Source organism: Anas platyrhynchos, chromosome 16, assembly GCF_047663525.1.
Source record: "Anas platyrhynchos isolate ZD024472 breed Pekin duck chromosome 16, IASCAAS_PekinDuck_T2T, whole genome shotgun sequence".
Classification (NCBI taxonomy): Eukaryota; Metazoa; Chordata; class Aves; order Anseriformes; family Anatidae; genus Anas; species Anas platyrhynchos.
In genome coordinates this window covers 7,386,122-7,406,223 of record NC_092602.1, presented here as the reverse complement: position 1 = coordinate 7,406,223, position 20,102 = coordinate 7,386,122, and the positions used below count along the sequence as shown (strand labels likewise).

The window sequence follows — 20,102 nt, the reverse complement described above, 5'->3', positions numbered from 1 at the left end:
TTCAGTATGGTAATGCATATGTATCTACGCCTGTATGTCCCTAAGTTATTTATTAAGAGTGCTTTACACATTTGGGATCTCAAAGTAAGACAATCTCATTGAAAATGAGAATTAGTGCACTCTTCACTTAAGGTATACTTGGAGAGTTATTAAAAAGTGCTTGTATGACCTCCCTTCTTAAATTACCAAAAGCCACAAGCGGTGAGCCTGCTCTTGAGCTCTGTCTACATGGCGTTTAGGTCACGTCCTGAAGTCTCAGCACATGGGCAGAAAACACTTGCAAGTATTCACAATTAATATATAGGTACTAATGTAAATTAAGAATTCTGGTTTGGTAGTGTTTATAGCCAAATTACAGAGTTGCAACAATATATATAAGGCAACAGAGAAACAGGAACACAATGCTTACTACCCTATTTAATGGCTGAGTAAACACACAGTAAGAAACTAATAGGTAAATATTAATACATCTTATCTTCTTAAATTCAGTAAAAAAAAAAAAAACAACAGATTATAATTACATTAAGATCTATTAAATGTAGATACTCAGACATCCGTTATCATTTACCATACTGAACCATTAACCATTCCGGCAAGGAACTAAAGTGGTACCATATCAACATCTGTCTTGGACAGTTCAAGGTATGGATACAATCTGGAATACCCAGATTATTTCAGATGTAGATTTCTGTTTTATTCTCCTGAAGATGAGTACAATACTCTCTACTCAAACATATTTGTTTAAAAAAACACACACACACAAAAAAAAAAACAGGCTCTGCATAAAAGTGATGATGCATATTTTCAAATGAAAATCTGACTATGCAGTCATGAAACAAAATAAAACATGAATAAATTTGTGGTATGTTCACAGACTGCAAGAAGAAATAAAGACCTTCTAGTGAAAACAACGTAACACTATTATAAAAGATGTGACCAGGTGAATATATTAATATATTATCATACATTTAAAGATAATTTAGAGTGGTTTTTAATTAACTACAAAGACATTAAAAAAATGAAAATGCTGCTTCCCTCGTGAAGTGAGGAGAGGTTCTCTAATGTGGAAGAACACAAATGTTTGGCTACCTGGAGGTACAAAGTAATATACAAAAGATCTTATTTTTACGTGTAAACGTGTTCTGAACCTAGAAAGAATGAAGGGTAGCAATTTCACTTTTAAGAAGCCCCAGAACGCAAGAACATGCAACTACTACTTCTGGAAGTATATACAGGTCCTTCTCCAGTTGCACTGTGCTGTAAATTCTATTCTTGCTGATTTTGGTGATGGAAAAGTTGCATGCAGGATGCAGATACATTTAGGTTTCCAGCTCCTGGTTTCTCTGGAGAAGTACATAAACTAAGGTCAGGGGGGGAAGTAATTACAGAGCAGCACAGATAAGACAGTTTTGTACTGATGAAGGGAAGAAAAATTTGTCAATTTTGAGGCTTTGCTTCAAATTCTTCTCCCAAAGCTTTGGGGAAATGATTACTTAGACTTCAGAAAGAAAGGAAAAAAAAAGTCATCTGAAGATTTTTAGGCTTACCTTTTTTTTTCCCTGTAAGAAAGTACAAAAACAACTTTAAGTTCATGTTTCCCATAAAAACACATTTCGTAAGTGGAACTCCAATGAGGTCCTGACCCCCTTAGAAATACGGTTGGTTCAGGATATTCACACGAAAGTAGAATCTACTCCTCACAATCTAGCATTTTACCTTACCGCACAAAGGTATTCACAGAACAATGACATTTACTACTAAGTAGTGGAAAACCCATTTTAAGTGGTAGCTTTGTTCAAACATTCAGTCACAATGTGTCATTTTTTGTCACAATACAAAGAATTAGACTGTCATGTTTCGGTAGTAAAATCTAATACGCAATGAACTATTTCCACTTACACATTTTCAAATAATAAACATACTTTTGCACGAGAAGAAAGGAGATTGAGACTCAAATGAACAGCCTGGAAAGACAGAAATGTTGATGGGAATAGCAGTCTTTCCAGTGATTGATGATAGAGATGATGATTCATACACCCATACACTTAAATGGATGTCTTTGGCCATGACTGCTGTCTAATTAATGTGAGCCATCACTCATGTAAAGAAAATTTTTGCTTCTGGAAAAAAAAAAAATGCTGCAGACTGCCAGCAGTGACAGTGCTAGAAACATGCCAATTAGAGTGATTTCTGCCAAGCAGCAAAAGGGCACACAACACTGGTTTCCAAGCAACCGACATTAGGAAGTATTAAGTACACTGGAAACTAATATTGGCAGATAGACATTGCACCTTCTCAGTTAGTTCTGCCTGACTTTTTTGGTTTGTAACTACGGTCTCCTCTCCACTCTCACACGCTCCACTGAATCATTTAGTAAACCATGCACATTAATGAATGCCAATATATCAGAATCTCCACTGAAGTTTTCTTTGCCTGTATATATTAAAACAGGGTTGGTATAGATCCACAGGTAAGGACAGTCAAGATTCATAACCAAAATTCCAAACCCAACTCATTTCTTGCCTTTTAAAGTCTTCCCATAGTAGCTACCTTTTCAATCACAAAACTCAAGTGGCTTTGTATTAAAAAGTATCCTTCAAAGACAGCTAGTTACAAAGCCACTAGCAGGAAGAGAAGTAGCCGAAACAGCTCTTGGGGTATGTCAGTCTAATTGCTGTTGCGGGCATAAAGAATGCATTAGTAGAGCCTGAGCTTTCAGCAGACTGACTTTTAGAGATCTGCCTTCAGGAAACTTGAACCATTTTAAAGAAACATGCAGTTTCTAATTTAAAACATAAAAATCAGCCACTGGAATACTGCAAAATTGCCAACAGTTTGACATTTAGTTTTATTTAACTAACACTACTGGAACAGAGGCAGGGGAGCCAATTTTCTTCAAACTATAGGAAATGCAGTACATCTACAGAAGCTGGGCACATCCATTTTGCAAATAAAGGCTTGAGTGGCTCACAAAATGGCATGAACTCCTTCCCTTTGGGCTTGTAGCTCAAAGCTGTCAATTCCTAGGCATCACTGACTAAGGATGACCACAATGTGTCATTTTTACATGGGCACCTATGCTTAGATAAGTCACCACGTGAGCAGTTCTTGTAATTTTACATTGACAGAGATAAGGTCCATTTTCTTCTTCTTTTTTCTTTTTTTTCCTGATACTACGTATCATAACCACAAGCTATCTTACTGGTATAGCTGGAAGCCATAGAAAACACCTGCAATTTGTGATAATAGAAGTGCTTCAATTTAAAGAAAATAGACACACTTAACGAAGTAAACACAATTTCTCATCTCCTATTTTTCTTGCCAAAAGTGAGTGAGAGTGCCCTGGCAAAGCAGTCGCATCACCTCTGCTTCCTTTCCCATGTAGTTTGTTAGATTATGTTAGACTAAATCTAAAAAATATGTCTGCTTTTCAAGATGTAGCTCTGTTTCATGAGAAGTAACTATTTAGTCTAAACTCATTTAATTTCCTCTACAATGCATATACTCCTCCCAAGTTGAAGGCAGACTTTAAGTTAACATAGGATCAGAATCATCTTTCAATACATCTATTTCTATCCAATGGCAAAAGTAGTCTAGGGGGACTGGGCTTCTAATTCAGAAAGCTCAGGTAAATGTCTCATTCTAGATGAAACAAATTCAGCCCCATGCCTACAGTCAGGTATTTAAACTGTGCAAATCCACCAGTACAATGACCTTCTAACAGGCTACTCCATCACTGTGCACCTCAGTGCATATCCTCAGCCTTGCCACAGAGCGGAACTGGGATGTATTAATCAGTTCGTGCAGGGAAGAGGAACACAAGGACAGCAGTATGGCAGCCTGCCCCATTTGTAGAGCTTAGGTGAAGAGAGACTTTCAAAAACATTATCCCTCTTTTCACCTTTCTAGGCATCAAAAAAAAAAATCTGTATTTCTATCTCTTTTGGGGGTCAGTGAAAATCATTACCAATTTTGCCTGGCAATCCATTTATTAGAAGGACTTAACTGAGGCAGAAACAAGAAAAACAAGAAAACATTTGTCTCCTTAATGGAATTGAGATGTTTCCTTTGTAACACATTCTGTTTGGTTTTGTTTCCAGTTGCTCTCACGTTTTGTGCCTCTTTTTTACATAAAGACAATATTTTCAACTAGTCTAATTTTAAGCAATATATTTATTTTTAAGCTCTATTTTTTGTGGTGATGTTTAATAATGAGTATTTCCAGCACACTTGCATGGTCTTTCTGGCTGAGTTAGCTCACAGAAGTGATTTATGGCTACCTGCTTTTATTTTGTATTAACGACCACAAGCCTCCAATGCTTTGGTAATCTTTTTTGCTGTGTAAGTGTTCCTACATCTTGCTACAATTTATGATTAGTTACAAAGACCTCTACTTTCTTGGTTCTCATATAATCCTCATGCAGCTGTGGATTACTTAACATTATTTCTGGATCACATTTACAGATGTGATTGCAACAAAGCAATAAAAAAAAAAAAGTATCTCCTTCAAAGCTGAATGTCATTTCAAAGTGGCTGTACTTCAGTTTTTCTTGTCTTAGTAAAAAAATAGCAATAGAATATTTCCTCTTGTAGAAATGAAAATATAATCGTTAGAGCAAAGCTAAAGATATTTCAACTTCTTATCAGTGACAGACTGCAACTGAGTGCACCCTCAGCAAATGTGCAGATGACACCAAGCTGAGCGGTGCAGTAAATACACCAGAAGGAAGGGAAGCCATCCGAAGGGACCTGGACAGGCTGGAGAAGTGGGCCCATGAGAACCTAATGAGGGTCAGCAAGTCCAAATGCAAGGTGCTGCACCTGGGTTGGGGTAATCCCAGACACGAGTACAGACTGGGAGAAGAACTCACAGAGAGCAGCCCTGCTGAAAAGGACTTGAGGGTTCTGGGAGACAAAAAGCTCAACATGAGCCAGAATGTGCTGGCAGCTCAGAACAACTGCGTCCTGGGCTGCATCAACAGAGGAGTGGGCAGCAGGTCATGGGAGGGGATTGCCCCCCACTGCTCTGTCCTCTCAAGGCCCCACCTGGAGTGCTGTGTCCAGGGCTGGGGCCCCCAGCACAAGAAGGATGTGGACCTTATAGAGCAGGTCAAGAGGAGGACTACAAAGATGACCACAGGGCTAAAACACCTCTCCAATGAGAGAGAGCTGGATGTTCAGTCTGGAGAAGAGAAGGCTCCCAGTACTTAAAGGGGGCTTATAAAAAAGATGGAGAGTGACTTTTTACACAGGCAGATAGTGATAAGACAAGCGGAACAGTTTTAAACTAAAAGATATCAGATTTAGATCATAGATTAGGAGGAAATTCTTTACTGAGGGCAGTGAGGTGCTCAACAGGTTGCCCAGAGAAGCTGCAGATGCCCCTTTCCTGGAGGTGTTCATGGGCAGCCTGGCCTAGTGTCACAGATAAAGGTGTCATCTTTTCTGCCATACTGTACACCACCCACTGAATCAGACAATGAGAAATGCTGAGCCAAGTAACTCAGGACTTCTTTGTGTCTACATGTGCAACCTCCACTGGAACTACGGCACATTGATCCCCGAAGAAGAATTACCATTATCTACAGATTTCCCAAAGAGATCTTTTTATGCTACAAAAAGACATGCAATTCCTTCCTATATTTTAGCTTGTAGTTTAGTTAAAATGGTAACCTGCCAGCACTCTGATACCTCCCTAAAGTGATTTGGTACACCTCATTAGCCGGAAGGCACTGGTAAGACTTTCTGCTTAGAATAGACTGATATTTATGAAAGATGACAGCCTGAACAACCTCTGCGTTGCCATCACCCTCTTGTATATCATCATGAAGATCATCTTATACTTAAAGAGAATATTACTAAGAAGAGGTAGGAGTTCATAATTATATGGTTTATCTGCACTTCATGTTTTTTAATGTTTAAAGTGGAATATTAAAGCGTTATGAATGCATTTAAGTCTGTTCTGGTAACAACTTCAAACATTTTTGAGATAATTTTAAAATTCATACTACTATGCTATGTCACTCTGATCATTATTCTTAAAAACTTCCTCAGTTTGTTCCATTATACTTGTTAATACAAACAAGCTGCAAGATCACAGACATTACTTTCCATGAATATGTATCAATTAACATCCAATTAAGACAACTGCTCGCTGTTCCTTTTCAATCATAAGGAAAGGCAGCAAAAAAAATCCACAAAGGTCATTTGTATTCACTGACTCCCTGTAGTATGTATTAGCATTCTGCTCCGCTAGCCTGACTGCTTTCATTGAAATAAAAAGTTGCTGTCCTAATGATTTACACTCCAGTTTTCTTCTTTTGTGCATTTTCCACTCTGCTTCCCCCCCAGAAAATAGCTCCTTTTCTGTAGTCTGAATTTGTTACTAAGAAGTAGTGCTGACATGCTCTGTGGTCCAAACCATCAGTACAGTAATTCTCACTTGAAATTATCTTTTCCTGAAACTCTGTATCTCAATATTTGGTTAAAAAGGCTGCTGGTTTCATCTCCTTGCTATTCTTACAGTTCTTTCTATCCTACATGCAGATTTAGTTAAAGCAGCATTGTACAAACACTCAAGGTGAATGGCTAGCACATTTTCATTGTTAAAAGGTCATACAGCGACAGTCGAGGAATATCCAGGCTTATACAACAGAATAATATAGAAAAACGTTATCGCTTACTCTTGATTTCCAGATATAAGGTATGTTGGATATATTTCTGCATATCACGTCATTTGGCTACTGCATATTTTAGAAAGCACTAGAAGATGCAAGTCTACATCTCAAAAATCAGTTCCCCTATTTTTTCTCATGCAAACTTCTCCATGGCCATTGTAGTTCACATCATACTTCACTTCTTAAATTATATAAGGCATATAGGAATTGTGACTTAATTTCCACAGTAAATAGAATAAACTTTATTAGGTGTGCTGCAGGATCACCACCAGGATTACAATGTAAAGAACGTGTGGTATTACACAAAATGACAGGCAAACTTCATTTGAACATGTATTCAGACAACAAATGCTCTCAAGAAACAAGTGACCATTGCCTGCACAACAGTATGCAAACACATTTCTCATGAGCTTGCTAAGAACCTCTGATTAGGCACTGAACAAGCTAAATTGCTGATATTCAAAAAACAGAATAACCAAAACCCAAATGTGTAAATTTATCATTTACTGTGTGGATTGGGTTTACATGGCAAGGTTTGGTAGCAGGGGGACTGAGGGGCAACCTCTGTGAGAAGAGCCCAGGAGCTGCCCCACATTAGATAAGAGCCAGTCCCAGCCAGTTCCAAAAGGGATCTGCTAATGGCCAGAGTGGAGCAATAGAGCAATGCTTCTGTGCCTCTGTGAGAGCAGATTTAAGAAAGGAAAACGAAGAGAAAAAAAAAAAACTGCTGTGCAACAGCACTAAGGTAGAAAGGAGTAAGAAAATATAGAGAGAAACAACCCTACAGACACCAAGGGTAGTGCAGAAGGGGAGCAGAAGTTCCTCTGTAGCCCATGGAGAGGCTCCTGGTGGAGCAGGCTGTCCCCCTGCAGCCCATGAGTCCCACATGGAGCAGATCTCCACGCTGCAGCCTGTGGAGGAGCCCCCGGCGGAGCAGGTGGATGTGGCCTGGAGGAGGCTGCAGTCCATGGAGAATCCCCGCCCGAGCAAGCCCCGGGCCAGAGCTACTGCCTGTGGAGAAGAGGCCACGCAGGAGCAGGAGGTCTCAGGGGAGCTGCAGCCTGTGGGGGTCCCATGCTGGAGCAGTCTGCTTCTGAAGGATCAGCCCAATTGCACAGACCCATACGGGAGCAGTTCTTGAAGAGCTGCTGCCTGTGGGAAACCTACATAGGACCAGTTGGGGAAGGATGGCATCCCTGGGAGGGACCCCACGTTGGAGCAGGGGCAGAGAATGACTGTGAAGGAGCAGCAGATGAAGTGTTATGAACTGGCTGTAATCCCCATTCCCTGTTCCCCTGCACCACATGGGGAAAGGAGGTAGAATAGCGTGGATGGGAGGATGTTTTTGGTTTGCTTTTAGTTTCTCACTGCTCTAGTCTGTTAGTGATAGGCAGTAAGTTACATTAATCTCCCTGTGTTCAGTCTGTAATGGTAAATGGTGAGTGATCTCCCTGTCCTTATCTCAACCCTCAAGCTCTTTTCATTTTATTTTCTCCCCCTCTTCCTTTGAGGAAGAAGATTGAGAGAGAAGTATAGTGGAACTTTGCTAGCCATCAGTGTGAAGGCACCACACTGTGCTGTCAATGTAAAAAGTAAATATAAATTTACTTGTGCAGTAACACAAGATTAAGTCTTCTTTTGCTTTGTGTTCCACCTACATTTCAATGGTGATGGAAAATCAGTGGACAGGAATAGATCCCACTCAGGCATTTGAAATTACATGAAGCAAGTATTGCATACAACTGAAAACTAAGTTTATGGAACTAGAAAAACACGGAGGAGTTGGAGATGCTTTAACAGGTATAGATTTTCTTACTTGTCAGCACACCAAATTCTGCTTGGGATATTAAAATAGAGTTGGGGTCTGTCTATTTTCTGCATCAGCAGTAAAAAAAAAAAAAACATTCTGTGGGCCAAATTAGATGTTTAGGAAGTTGCCCAACATTCCTGTCCTCTGTGGGTGTGGTACAGGTACAACTGATCAGGACTTAACAGACAATTCTGCTGATAGTGTCCATAAAGGAATAAGAACTTCTCTGTCCTTTTAGCTGTATTTTTTTTTTTTTTTTTTTTTAAATCACTTGGAAAACATAACATCAAAATACATTAGGATCAAATCTATTCACATCATTAAAAGTCTGCATTTAACATAATTTTGCAGATTACATTACCATTAAACATCCAGCTGAAGGTGAATCTGCATTTATGATTATGTGAAGCATGTGTCTTGAGTTAAAAGTAGGCTACACAAATCACTTCATCTATTATAGGAAACAACTGCACTCACCCAGAGTGATGGACTGGATCTCTTAAAGTCTTTCCCTGGAGCTTCTGATTTAGCGGCCCAATTTTGAAAAAGAATCAGAGAAAGAGACATCACTGAAATCTAGAACAACTCAAGTATTTACTTACCTGAGACACCTGAGTTCCAGTCACAATTGTTCCAGTGATAATCTTACCTCCGCAATTTGATTTTTTCCTATTTCCTATCAGAGTAATCATCATCTACCTGATACCCATCAGAGCTGTGGACTTAAGACAATGCTTGCATGCCCTGAGTGCTAGGCATCATACAAGTTTTCAAGCTAACATCCCTGAAAGCGTAAGATAATGGTAATAAGACTAAAAGAATGTAAATACAAATGGTTAAAGAAAAAAACCCTATATGTTAAAAAAAAAAAAAGCAATTTTCATTCACACTCTGCCATCCATGCCAAATTAAAAGCTATATATTTATGCAGTAAGTTTAGTTCAGATACATTGCACTGTTTCCGATTCCAATTTACTTGACAGAGGTGCAGTGAGGTCAAATGATTTGTACAAAGGTACACAGAGCACTGCTCAGCAGGAGTTAGGATCACCATCTTGATACCCCCACTCCCAATTTCTGACCTCCCTATAAAGCACTCAGCACAATGCTATAATGCTCAGAAACAGGGAGCAGAAGGTGCAGGAAGTGTGGAGAGGCCATCTACTTATCTCCTTCTGGTATGAACTAATCACGTCCAGCTGCAGTTTGTACCACTTGTCCTACATGGAGCTGCTTTAGCGCACAGCAAAGCCACCTTGGAAAAGCATGGTTTTTCTTGCCACTGAATCCTTCAGATTCAGTACTCCTCATCAAGAGCTCAAAACACCAGGTTCTGCAAAAACAGCCCTGTATTGTCCATTACTCACTCTCATATGCTGAAGAAGTTGTAGGTATAAAATCTCTATAATTATATAATTAGAAGCTCACTCGGTCTATTTAATTGCAGAGAATTTCAACAAGGTGGAAAAGCTCAGTTGATCCTAAACATCTCTACGTTGGTCAAGGTATGCAAAAATACTACGTAGCTCCTACTGACATTTCAAAATGTTTTCCAGCAAGTAACAAACCAAGGCCCCCTCAGGTTAACCTACTAGCAAAATGACACTCAATTCCTTTGAACTATAAATTATAATGAGAAGAATGGTTCAGTTAGCTTCATCCAAATGCCTGGCAAATCAGTTGCATCAAACTTAAAAATCAAGCCTTTTCATATCACGGGTGATGGTAAACTTCATCCTACAAAACGTTTTAAGTATTTTTTTTTATCCTACTCATTCAAAATTAAAGGATGTAAAACATCCTAAAGCAAGCTGCATGCACCTGCAAATCACAAATCAAGAAGAAACTGACCTCTGACAGCTTTTCGTCAAAAGAACTTTAACTTGACTTCAAAGAGACAATGACACTAATATGCCTTCTGCAATGAAGGCAGACAAACATAATTAACACTGCATTTACAGCAAAACCAAGCCAGCCTTTACTAAAATGGCTCATTCAACATTTGAAGTATGCAACATTTATTATTTTGTTTATGGTTGATCACCTTTCAGTCAAATTTATAAAGTGAAAATTCACAAAATAACAAAATAAATGAAAAATAACTGGATTAAAATAAGAATAAAAGGGAAGAATGTGAAATTTAACATTATGAGTAACTAGTATACAGCTTAGTAAAAATGTTTGTAGTATAAATATTTCAAAATGTTTACATGGTATAAACACTACATTGTGAAAAGTAAAGTTGTGATTCCTCTGGAGTCGCACATGTCAAGAAGCTACTTTTCTCTAACTTCCTTGGTTTCTGTACCATTACAATCTCAAACAATCTTTAACATATTATGAAGATACAATATCACGTGTTCTCTTGACTAGCAGACTTCCTTGGATTTTAACCAATTAAATTAAGTTTCCATATAAATGTCTGTCTCGTTGCTGCTTGCTTTGATTCAACTATTTTTATCTAGTGAATGTTCTTCAAAGGCTCAAAGTCTACAAATGTGGTAAACACTCATGTAAGGTGTACCCTGCTGGGGCTGGCAGCAGTAATTTGTCAGTTTTATTTGCAGCAGGCTGTAACTAAACCTTGCCAGATGTAAATCACCTTTTTGTACTACTGCTTGCTGTTTCAGTTGCAAATGATTCTTGTTTCTTAGATTAATACTCACATCAAGAAAGCTACAAGGTTCCAGGAAAATGTAGAAAACTCCAGAGTCACCTACTGCAAGACTTAAATGGTTTAGCAATTACTTAAGCTAATACTTAGCAAATACAGTGAATGGTTTCTGTAGGCAAGTTTGGAGTGCAATCAAAATGTATGATTGAAACAGAACAGCATATTGAAGGCTCGGTCTCATCAACTTAAGGAGCAGCTGTAGTGACACAGGTGTCAACACAGCATAAGTGCATTTAAAAGTATGAGTACCTAAACTGGAAACCACTCTTTGCTAAAGCCTATGCCCAATAGGCTTCATTGTTTTGTTTTGTTTTTTTAATAGGACTATAAGAAACGCCCTGCAGAGACAGCTTACTGCATCTCTGACAGTGGTAATAGAAGATACATTCTAGGAAAAGCAAGCACGCCCAACTAATCTTTATGGTCAACCCCCTAAATCAAATAATGGTTGTTGTCCAAGCAGTTGGCTGAAGACTACATAGGATCCCAGATTTATGTCTGAATCAAACATCCCCATTCCCATCAACTAAGGAGCACAAGAGTTTGTTCCTACCAAGTCAGCATCTTCCTGAGAGTCAGGTTGGAATATTCCGAATGAGTCTCTGCATGTATTTCTGTTTGTAGTGAGAATATCTGCCACTATATTTTCCATCATAGTGGACACCTTTGCTCATTTCTGACTACTTTGATTACCAGATCTTGGCACAATACTGTTTTATGCAAAAAAACTGCAAAGAAATAGCAAACACCTTTATAATGAACACTTAAACAACGTAGAATTATCAACAGAGCTATCAATCATTCTTCATGCACCAGAGTCAAAATTTTGAGTATACACAACAGCCCATAGAGAGAAAATTAGGAGCCATCTTTCCCTAAGCTGTTAGTACAGTTGATTATTTTGCCTCTAATCCAACTGCTGCCACTGCAGAACCAACAATTCTTTTAGTCTTGACTGGTCCATTTCTGTGTGCTCTGGATTCCCTTACCTTGACTGAGCTAAAGCTTTATTAAGAGTCTTCAGCTCCTTTCCTGTTTCTCTAAATGAGGTGAGTCTCTTCACTGATTCTGGTGGGTCAGACTGAAAGTGATAAAGTTGATAATTAGCATTAGGGTATTAATAAGAGCTCAGCAGAGATAAGATATGTGCAGTCTCAGAGTTCAGCTTTAATCACTAAACATTGTCTGAGATGGTCAAAAAATATCTGGGACAGCATTAGGACTCTTCATAAGCATGTAAAAAACCTTATATGATACGTCTCTGTAGACATGTGCATTTCAACAGCTTTTAACTCATTGGCTGACTTTGGATTTAACAGAAGCCTTACAAGCAGTTAAGGACCTGTGAGACTCATTAAACTATCAGACAAGAAGAGACTGTTCAATTGCCTAGACTAAGGGAATGACTGCTGTGACTGCTTATGCAAACTACAAGAAGTATACATGAGAGAGAAATACTTTAGAAGTTCCAGTCCAAGAAGATTTTCAGACTCAAAACAGGAGATAGGCATTTTTAAACAAACACACACAAACAAAGCAAAAAGATGAAAGCAATATGAAAAGTTCCACAGATGTGGCTGCTTTTGGAGCATAGAACATAATGGTTTCTTATTTATTTATTTTTAAAAGGAGTATATACACAAGGTCAGCAATTTCACACAAGGGAATTAAAATCATCAACTTAGTACATTGTTCAAATGCATGCAACATGTTTTCTTCTGAACATCTATGAGATAAAAGTTTACATTTGTTGTTGAACTAGCCATGGCTTAGAAGTATCCTTGGGGCTTCCAGAGAACAGCTGCATCAGTTTTATAGAATGATGATCACATGCTGTGCGCATACAGTGCTTTTGCATGTGTTAGTTAAGCTAATAAAATATGCAGCTGAGGCAGCATTCAATGTGCAAGGAGTGCATGGCTGAATTGCCATATACTGGGAAGAGTAATATTGGTGTGCACAACCTGAGGGGCCGCCTAAGTTATTCCTTTGGGCAGTTTTGTGCATCTTGTAAGTTGTCCTAGGGTGCCCATAAAAATAAATTCCCAGTAAAGGAAATAAAGATGACCAACACCCCTTTCACCTACAGGTTTTTGAGATGTAAGGATGTGCAATACTTACCTACATCCTTCAAAAAACAAAATGCTTAAACAGTCATTCTGAATAAGTTAGTCATTTCTGTGCTAAACTGTTGTATAGTTTGAAGGCTGGCCTTCCAGAGTTGATGAATGGAATAACTAGCAACACTAAACTGAATTTTCTGAATAGTATTTTTTACCAAATTACACTATAAACTTATCTCACTCATTAGCGATCATTTTACTAGATAAAACCTATGATATGTTCATCAGCCAGCAAAAAGGCTGGTTCCTTTTGTACAGTAAGGCTTTAAGCCTTGAACACAGTAAACACTTATGTATATATTTTAAATATGATGTCTGTCTGTTGGCTTCTTTAACTCGACCCTGAATCAAAGCTTCAACAGTAATTAAACTATGTAGTCTTACCTTCGGATTGAAAGAGTACTCATTAGTAGGAACCTTAGCTACTTCTTTGTGTGGTCTTTCCTGCACATCTTTTTTTGCTGGTTCCTAAAATATTAACAAAAACATGTAACCATATTTGAAGTGCTCATTAGCCATACAGTAGCTAGTCACCATTTTCAAAATTAAGCGGTGTAAATTAGTTGTCCTACAGGGAGGCAAACTAAAACAAAAGTAATGGCTAGTCTTATGTAGAAACACTTAAAATGTCACTGAGTAAATTTGGCACACAGAGAGATTCTCATGTGAAGCACCTATGGAAAACCTACCGCGCAAAGTGCATACACACTTTCTAAATTACTGTGCTTGAATGTTTTTAAAAAAAAAAAAAAAAACACTTTTCTTATGGAAGATTTATCTACTGCGTCTAACATAAAAAGAAAATCCAATTTCCAAAACAGGAATAGGAAATTACTTACCAGTAATTGTTCTTCCCTGAAGATAGATACCATGCTAGATCACTATTCTTGGGTCTGTGCTTTCACCCCCAAGGATGGCACAGACTCATGAAAAGCCCTGAAGTCAAACACAAGCCCATTTTTAGTTTTCCTTCAACCAGTAGGTTATTCAAGTGGAAGGAAGACAGATTCCCTCCTATTAATATTAATATACATAGGCATATATGCAGGTAGATTAATAAAAGATTTTAGATCACTCAGCAGTGTATGGTGCTCAGGCTAAAAGGATATGAAAATAGTAATTCCTTCCTGGAGTAGTTTCAGATCAAAGAGCTCATTTATTGATTCCAAGCAAAGCAAAGCTGGAGGCCCTAGAAAGCCACAGCCATATAGCTTGGGCAGAGCTGATGTACAACAAAGTCTGAAAGTCTCTGCACAGCAAATTCAGAGCTGTGGATGAAATACTTGCTACACTATATAGCTTTTGCACAACAGTACAAAGCCTGGAAATACTTAAGTGTTTTAAAAATCCCTAAGAGCACAGCACTTTGCTTAGAATCTTGACTTGGGAAGGCACAAACTGCTTTCCAAATCTATGTTCCAATGTAACATTTCAGCAGAACAAAGGTTGAAGGTGTACAGAGCAGTATTCTTCATCCCCCAGAAAACTGCTAACACCAGCATTCTAATGTAATCACTGAGGCAGCCCATAAACAAAAGACTGGAAAAAAAAATTAAGCAGCAATGGTACTAAAAGCAAAGTAGCTGGAATAGAAATAAGATTTTCTGCAGCATGTAAAGATAAACTAATAAAATGTCAAAGACAAGTGTCCAAAGGCTCTGCTATTTCATGCAATTGGGGAGCACTTGAACAAGATTGGTCAGCAGGAGCAGGGACAGATGGCAAATTGACAGGGCTTGGGAGTACAAATCTTAGAGGGACCCTGATACATCCAAGAGCTGCCTCCGTGTGTGAAAAAAGGTCATTCACACACTGAATGAGAAAGGAATCATTTTACAGCCTGAGCAGGCACCCGTATTTCACCCCATCAGAGGAAATTACTGGAGGTAAGTATACAGTCAGTGAAGAGAGTCTTAAATTTTATTTTCCCTAAAACTCAGTGCAACTATTTATGATTATATGCCATAATCAATATATTTTTTCTGAATAGGCCCATGTCTTTATTTGTGAAAACAGACTTTCAAGAGTTGACTGGATTTCAGAAATTTGTTGCCAAACAAAACCCAGTATTTGTGGGTTTGATTTTTTATTTTCAGCATAAACTATATTCATAACTGTATGTATATTAATGCAAACAATATCTGAAACATAATAAATGTTAATGTTAATAAATGACGTAACTATTATTTTTCTCTAATCCACCCTTCTAAACTTTAGAGTACTCTTCACAGTAGAAAGGTGCCAGATGGATGGGTAAATGACTTCCTAGGTGAAAAAAGCCTTCACCTGACCTACAAGCAATTTGACCTGAACCTGACCTAGAAGCAATTTCATTTCAAAATGTGAAAGGCTTTCATCCTCCTCCCCCCATCCAATGTTTTAATATTTTGAACATCATTTAATTTACATTAGGGCACACATCATTTTGAGATTACAATGGAAAAAATAGCTCCAAGAAATTCTCAGTCTTTTGACACAGTAGCAGAGAAGGAGAACGAAGGTTGAACTACTTTCATCTGGCTTTCTCCTCTGTACTTGCAATCTACAATGCTAACCACCAACCTTATCTGAGCATCATCCCATAGTATAATAAGAAACAAAACCCAAAATTGTAAGCTCATGTGAGTTCTCATCTTCTTTGCCACAGGAATAGCATGCAGACTAATGCTGCTGGTGGTTTTTCTTGTTACTGTTTTGTTTTATAATTGCAAACATTTAATCTGTAAAGAGAAAGCTATTAGAAACCTGATTTGGACTTGGAGCAGAAGCATCTTAGGCTTCAGAAACAGCCAAATTTCTGGTCTGATTTGTTCCTGACACTATTTTTTTTCTCCCAGCAGAAGCAGCAATATGTTGGCCATGGCCAGCTACCATTGTTTTTACAGCTGGCAATACCTTGAATGACGTGATTAAAATCCATTTAAAAAATCTCTCAGAATAACTCACTACTCCAAAGACTTCAATGCTTTAGAGGTACATTGACCACCAGTATTAGCTCAGAATCCATTTAGGCACATTCTTTGCAAATGTGCAATGCTGTAGAGCACTGAGAGAAAAGTTTCTTTCAAAGAGAACTTTCAGAGATTCCTGGACACGATGGGAAAAAATAAATTTGTGATCAACATTTTACAGGATGCAATGTTATCCTGCATCCCACCTCTGGTCAGGCAACTCTGCCAGTTCATGAGGAAAGGCAAGAGAAAAGAGCTGTAAACCTACCTAACCTTTGCACAGTTTGACAGGAAGGAAGGGGAGGGAGGTATCACATATGCTACCCTTCCACCCAGGTACTGATAATGTGATTCAATCAGCCTTATCACAGAAAACAGAAGGAAATAGCTTCCTTTCCTACAACGATATCTTTCATTACGATGTGTACTGAAAAGGTGCAACCTGAGCTTAAAGCAGTAACAGTACATAATGATAGAACAGGAGAATTCCATCTTCATAATTTGTAGTGCAGATATAAAAGACTGAGATAATGCTGCCAAGTCTAATTTGTTAGGCTCAACAATATGTTATCATGACAACTTGAACAATCTTAGTGCAGAAATAGTGAACAGGCTTGGAGGTCCCCCTCTGCTCCTCCCTTTTTTTTTTTTTATAGTGTTTCCAACTTAAGGAGACTGTTATCCTAGTTCATCTAATTTGCTTTTAAGCTATCAAAGGTTTGTTTCAGTGATCATTTCCTGCTTTCTTTATAGTGAAGTAACAGAATAAGATACAGCTCCATATGTAAGAAAGAACAGCAATTTAAACAGATACAAAAAAGATCATACAGTAATATAGGAAATGTGGTCCTAAGTGAGATCACTTGAGGAAATTAATCCAAAAGTTCCCCTGAAAATGTTTGAGGTCCTTTTTCTTGAGATCACACCCAGCAGCTCTCAGTAAAATGAACTACAGAGATAGTGCAGCAGGTGGAGCTCGATGCCATCTGGTTCCCTATAAACTGCTCCTGCGGACCTGGAGGCGGCCCCTTCCAGAGCTATCGCATGTGGCACACACAAAGGTCTGGCATTCCTCCTTATTGGCTTAGGCTGCTCTTTGCACGTCCTCTTCAGCTTCAGGAAGAAGATTGAAAGTTCCAAGTATTTTTGGATGAATAAGTTCTTTTCAATAACTTGTTTCAATCACAAGCCACCACCTCCAGACACTAGATTTCATCCTAACAATTCCCAGACACTTCCACTTTCTATTTTAAATTCTGCAGAATAGAATTTCTTCAGCTGACATTTCCTTCCTTTTAATAAACACACTTTCCATTTCATACACTTATCTTTGCAGATGTCATTCTGTAAATTCTGAAAACTTCCAATTTTGTTTTCCAAATCCTGTTGTGGAAAAATGAGTTGTTGATCTGCATGTCATCTACAGATGGGAGAGCTGAGGTACACCAAGCTTGCTTTCAGTTTGTACTTATTTATTTTACTTAGGCTGGTGAAGGAACTTCTTCCCTTGGCAATTCATGAAGCTTTTTTCCACTCTGGTCAACCCATTTGGTTGGTATGCTATTGTGAAAAAATAGATTGACACACCTATTGTGCTCTTCTTTCTAATATCGCTTGAATAGGAGCATTATGATTACATTTGCAAAAGGTGACTGTGTTTTGATGAAAATAAATCAGCACAGCTTCATCACAAGCCACCCATTTAGTCATCCAGATGCAAGCCCAACCTGGTGAAATGTATTTTTAATTTTACAAAAACATTTAGAAAGCTCTCGTGAAGCACTCCATACAGAGATGATTACTGCTGTTCTGCAGGTAGCATTCTAAATGTTGATTTTTAAAGCACGCATTCTAGCCAAGTACTCAGGGTACGCATCTTTTTTCTGCTTCTGCTGCTGCTCAATACTGACCCTTTTTGCCCTTTCACTAGAATACGGGAACATGGAACAGACATCAGGGCCAAAAGAGAATTTTAAATTAAACACAAGAGACTCCTAGGCAAAGGACTTCAGTAAGAATATTCTGCAGAAAATTAAGACTGCTCTAGGAGTAATGTTATTTTAGTGCTCCAGCTTAAGCTATGCCACAACTAAATCCGCAGATGCAAATATATCTCAGCCTCAAACACAAGACACCTGATTTGTTAAGGTTGTGCTGTACCATATCAATAATTCAAGGCACTTTGCAGCTGAGAATCTCTGGTGCCAAGGGGAGCACTTGTTAAGTGCTATTGCAGCAGCTTCCGTTCCTTGGTCTCTGATCAGAAGTGATCCCACTATCGAAGGAGGGGGGTACTCATCCCTCTGTTTCACCATAGTATTAATGAGGGAGGGAGGGAGCTCCAGTCCCGTCCACTCTCCTTCTATGCTCCAACGAACTGTCAATAAAGACATTTCAGCTGCCTCCTTCCTTTTTCCTGATAAGCGAGAGAAAGGTTGTTTACCAGTAAAGGTGTAAGAATGAAATTTAGAATAAGTAGGCTCAGTTTCATCTCTATCAGAAACTTCTTCTGACATCCTAAATAAAACATTTAACACTTTCCATCAGCCACTAAGAGCTTTTCCCTCCCCTATGTCCCCATGTGTTTTTATTTTTATTTTTTAAAATGAATTTTGGTACAAGCACCTCAGCTCACTAGGCCTCTGTTCCCCATATCCAAAAATAGGGAAAACAACATTTCTTATTCATTAACTTTTATGAAGTATTCAGGTATTATAGCGGTGGAAAGCATACTACAGAAAGACCATTGCTTTCATACCAAAACAGAACCACAGGATCTTTTGGGTTGAAAAGGACCCCTAAGGTCCACCTAGTTCTAACCCCCTGCCTTATAGTTTAGTATTGTTTATTCCATCACTTTGCCTCAGCTTATCCTCAGGGAGTTTCTCTGGGAAATCCTCTTTTCATTTTATTTTCTCCAAAGAATATTTACTTAATTCTGATAAGGGATAAATTAAGTAAAATAATTGGATCAAATTAATCTCGACTGTAATGCCATTGTTGCCATTGTATTTACCCCCCAGTTGCTTTTAGCCCCTTAGGCAACTACATTATTTGACCTGCCATCTTTACAGTCTATGTAAAACCATTTCATTATAGGATGATCTGAAAACTCCATGATCTAAAGGTTTTGAATTGTGTCCTTACAAGTAAACATAAAAGCAAACTGCTCCTATACAACATCTCTCTTTATGTCTCATATTTCTGCCATTTACCTGGTCTCTGGGCAACATGTCAATAATTTAGGTTTATGCAGCTCTCCCAAAGCCTTTTATTTACATTTTTGGTGGCATACTGTTAATCAAAATAATAGTTAGCCTTCGCTACTGTTTTCTAGATATTTACTTCTACTCAAGTTAGAATTACAAACGTTGTCCCCAGATCTGCTTACAGAAAACCAAAAATCCTAAAAAGCTTTTGGATTGCCAGAAAGTCTGTTGTATTAGAAATTAATGTAAACAGTATTTAACTGAGAAAATAAAACCCTCATGTACCACAATAATGCTCATTTCCTTCTTGCATTTAGTAGTTTAAAATAACTTACAGAAGTGCTGAAGAGATCCACTTAGTAACAAAGGACACTCAAAAAACAGAAACCCTTATTAACATCTCTAAAAAAATTAGCTTCTTAGTTCTGCTAGTCTAACACATGATTTCTTATTGGAATGCTATGCTAAAAACATGAAAGTTCATGAACCAAGGCAGGAGTACATAATAAAATTAACAGATCGATATCTTCTACAGCACAGAGTCACTATTCAATCCAAAAGCAACAAACAAAATAAAGAACATGCCATTCTGTTTTATTTCATAGTGAAAACAAAGTTAATTTGAGAATGAGTTGGGGGAACACACAGCTGGAAAGCA

The 20,102-nt window shown here is 38.2% G+C and overlaps 1 protein-coding gene across 3 annotated transcripts in view; it reads right to left on the bottom strand.

Moving 5' to 3' along the window:
- CCDC60 (coiled-coil domain containing 60) overlaps positions 1-20,102 on the bottom strand; it is a 59,115-nt gene that overhangs the window by 25,496 nt on the left and 13,517 nt on the right. For 2 of the 3 annotated variants that reach the window (XM_072024289.1, XM_005026640.6), the window contains exons 2-3: positions 13,669-13,752; positions 12,151-12,242 (exon numbers count right to left, since the gene is read on the bottom strand). In XM_072024289.1, the coding sequence (XP_071880390.1) occupies positions 12,151-12,242; positions 13,669-13,752 (176 nt within the window). Of the gene's footprint in view, positions 1-12,150; positions 12,243-13,668; positions 13,753-14,123; positions 14,172-20,102 lie in introns of those variants that run through there. The other variant, XM_072024290.1, reaches the window with a different exon arrangement.